We start from the raw sequence: 3964 nt of genomic DNA, 5'->3' as shown, positions 1-3964 counted from the left end.
TGATATCCCTCCGGAGCTGTCTATCTCCCCTTCAACATGCCTAGTGCGTTCCACAACGGACCTTGCCCGGCCACGCGCTAAATTATACTGGATTTTCTCCGGTGTCTGGGAGTTCGCAAAGGGAGTGAGCAGCCATATAAGAATAAGACCACCTGATAAGAATAAGACCATTATATTATTACAGTATAAGCAGCACTCGAGTTGAGGGAGGATGGCATCCCCCAAGAAATCAAAACAGTCAAAATTGTCCTCCTTCTAAAACGGCCATCCCCTCTTTCCATACCTTATGTCATTTTATCAATGAACGTGGTATTACTGCTATTTCAAGGTGCGCACACATGCAATTCCATTTTTACCAAGTTACTGACACTGAAGTCACTGACGCTGAGGGGATGCTAAAATTGTCCTCATATGATAAAATCCACCACCTCCCCTGATTTTCTTTTACAACTTGAGTAGCCTACTGAGTATAAGCATTTGCCTGGTTAGTTGTCATGATCAAACGTTACAAATGCAACTTACCGAGAAGCCATCCTTCTCTGCCCTCTCCCGCTTCCAGACTACCCTATATTATAGCACTTGGCTTAATTCAGCCGCTATAATTGAGCCGCTATCACAGGGCATTAATACAAACCTCATTCACCTGCGTTCATTTTACCTGCGTTGGTATTTATAGAAGGAAGCACGTACGCAACTTTAAACCATCGCAGCCCGTTTTATAAATAATGCTTACGTCCGTTTAGAAAAGTCAAAGATTACGTTCAAGTACTTTTTTATAAATGAGGCCCCAGGTAATGTAGAGTGTATATGTTTATTAAGTTCAGGTAATGTAGAGTGTATATGTTTATTAAGTTCAGGTAATGTAGTGTGTATATATTTATAAAAAAAAGACAAAAAAACAATAGCCACTGAGATAGATAGAGTGTATATTTACATCTTGGAAAAGTGAGATGACGATGATGATGCGTTTTGACACAAAAACACGCTCATACATAATGCCTTACAGTATAATGTCATCATCACCATGGAGATGTCCTTGGTTGGTTCAGAGGACAGAGCAGCAATGGAAATAAACGTTTGTCATCGCAATGGCTAAGATCTTTGGTCTGGGAACAAACGTCTGACACAGACTCATCAAGAGTTTCCAGGGTTACAGTTGTGGAGCTTAAAACTAAAGGGTAAATACTTTTATAGTGAGTGAACACAATGGCAGGCACACACTATAAGTCTCTCAGTTCAACTCCTTCATTTCAACTCCCAGACACACCACACACAACTTCTTATTAATGGAACGGAACGAGGAAGTGAAACCGATCCTGATTCCATTCCGTGCGTTAGATTGAGCCTCTGTCCTCCGATGAACCCCCTCCCTCCCCCTCCGTCCCCCAGCCTCCCCTGGTCTACCCCCCCCCCCTGCCTCCCCTAGCCTCCCCTGGTCTACCCCCCCCCCCCTGCCTCCCCCAGCCTCCCCTGTTCTACCCCCCCCCCCTGCCTCCCCTAGCCTCCCCTGGTCTACCCCCCCCCCCCTGCCTCCCCCAGCCTCCCCTGTTCTACCCCCCCCCCCCTGCCTCCCCCAGCCTCCCCTGTTCTACCCCCCCTGCCTCCCCCAGCCTCCCCTGCTCTACCCCCCCCCCCCCCCTGCCTCTCCCAGCCTCCCCTGCTCGACCCCCCCCCCCCCCCCCCCCGCCCACCCCCGCTGCCTCCCCCAGCCTGTGTGGTGTGTTAGGGAGTTTTAGATCCACCGTGTCCAGAGTTCAGAGTTAGAGAGGGTTTTAAGGAGGGTGTTAAGGAGGGCGTCAAGGAGGGCGTTAGGGAGTGTCTGTGTCGTCGGAGTCGTAGCTCTGCTGCTGCTTGGTCCACATGGCAGCGTACAGGCCCCCCAGCTCCAGCAGCTCTTCATGCCTGGGGGGGGAGAGACGTGGTCAGGGACGTGATGGTAGACATCAGAGGAAAGGGCTCACTGTGGTGCATGGGACGGAACAGGGAACGGTGTCCAACACGTGCGCATTAAAATGAGCCCCCTCCCCCGATGTCTCCTGACACCAGCCTCCTCCTCTCATACACACATTCACACACACATTCACACACACATTCACACACACATTCACACACACATTCACACACACATTCACACACTCATTCACACACACATTCACACACACATTCACACACACATTCACACACACATTCACACACACATTCACACACTCATTCACACACCAATGGCGGCCCATAACACGTGCGCATTAAAATGAGCCCCCTCCCCCGATGTCTCCTGACACCAGCCTCCTCCTCTCATTCACACACACATTCACACACTCATTCACACACACATTCACACACACATTCACACACACATTCACACACACATTCACACACTCATTCACACACACATTCACACACACATTCACACACACATTCACACACACATTCACACACACATTCACACACTCATTCACACACCAATGGCGGCCCATAACACGTGCGCATTAAAATGAGCCCCCTCCCCCGATGTCTCCTGACACCAGCCTCCTCCTCTCATTCACACACACATTCACACACTCATTCACACACACATTCACACACACATTCACACACACATTCACACACACATTCACACACTCATTCACACACACATTCACACACACATTCACACACACATTCACACACACATTCACACACACATACACACATTCACACACACATTCACACACACATTCACACACACATTCACACACACATTCACACACTCATTCACACACCAATGGCGGTAAGCTACCATGCAAGTTTCAGTGTCTTGCCCAAGGACACCTCGACACGAGGCTAGCCGGGGTTTCAAACCGCCGATCTGCCGACCTTGCGATCGTTAGACACCGGCTCTACCTCCTGAGACACAGCCTCTACCTCCTGAGACACAGCCTCTACCTCCTGAGACACAGCCTCTACCTCCTGACACACAGCCTCTACCTCCTGAGACACAGTCTCTACCTCCTGAGACACAACCTCTACCTCCTGAGACACAGCCTCTACCTCCTGAGACACAACCTCTACCTCCTGAGACACAGCCTCTACCTCCTGAGACACAGCATCTACCTCCTGAGACACAGCCTCTACCTCCTGAGACACAACTTCTACCTCCTGAGACACAGCCTCTACCTCCTGAGACACAACCTCTACCTCCTGAGACACAGCCTCTACCTCCTGAGACACAACCTCTACCTCCTGAGACACAGCATCTACCTCCTGACACACAGCCTCTACCTCCTGAGACACAGCCGCTGATATTGAAATCACATTAAAAGGATGTTTCCTACATTTAAGACACCTAGCAGACGCTTTTATCCAAAACGACTTACATACTTAGACTTACATGTACATTTGTCTAAGTATGTACATTTGTCTAAGTAAGTGAATAATCTATCCATCAGTCATCATTGTTTAATTATAAAGCTCTCACTGGCTAGCATGTCAGCCCAATAGAGCTCTCAGGTCTTCTGACGCTGGTTTTCTCTGTGTACCACATGTACAAAAGAAGAGGTTTGGTGAGGCTGCATTCTTCTTCATTTTATGCACCCAGATTGTGGAATGCACTGCCAGTTTACATTAGGGATGCAACCTCAGAAAATATGTTCAAGTCAAGACTAAAAACCCATCTTTTTAATATTGCCTTTAAATGACTAAATAATGAAATGATGATAATATAATGATTGGAGCACTTTGAGCTGCAACGTTTGCAGGAAAAATGATATACAAATAAAGGTTATTATTATTATCATCATGAAAAAAAAAATCTATGCTAGGACCAGGGGCCGTTGGCAGTCACACTGCTAGAAGAACAGTAGAGAGACTGTATTATAGCTACAGTCACTTTACACTGTCTAGACCTTTCAAGAATTTAACATGATGAAGTTTTTTTTTTTTGTATGCGTCTAGTCCACTATCCACAGTCTGGGGTGAAGAGGGA

At 47.7% G+C, this 3964-nt stretch overlaps 1 protein-coding gene across 1 annotated transcript in view; it reads right to left on the bottom strand.

Annotated features, from left to right (window-relative positions):
- Positions 1-1808: 1808 nt before the first annotated feature.
- The window catches only part of abcb6b (ATP binding cassette subfamily B member 6 (LAN blood group) b), a gene marked incomplete at both ends in the record, with an annotated part of 74479 nt that continues 72323 nt past the window's right edge, over positions 1809-3964 (bottom strand). The window contains one exon of the mRNA XM_080536714.1: positions 1809-1902. Within this exon, the coding sequence (XP_080392840.1) occupies positions 1809-1902 (94 nt within the window). The remainder of the gene's footprint in view (positions 1903-3964) is intronic.

The sequence above is a fragment of the Nansenia antarctica genome, assembly GCF_963989245.1.
Source record: "Nansenia antarctica genome assembly, chromosome: 7".
Classification (NCBI taxonomy): domain Eukaryota; kingdom Metazoa; phylum Chordata; class Actinopteri; order Argentiniformes; family Microstomatidae; genus Nansenia; species Nansenia antarctica.
The sequence above is the reverse complement of the archived record's forward strand: the minus strand, read 5'-3'. Positions and strand labels throughout refer to the sequence as shown.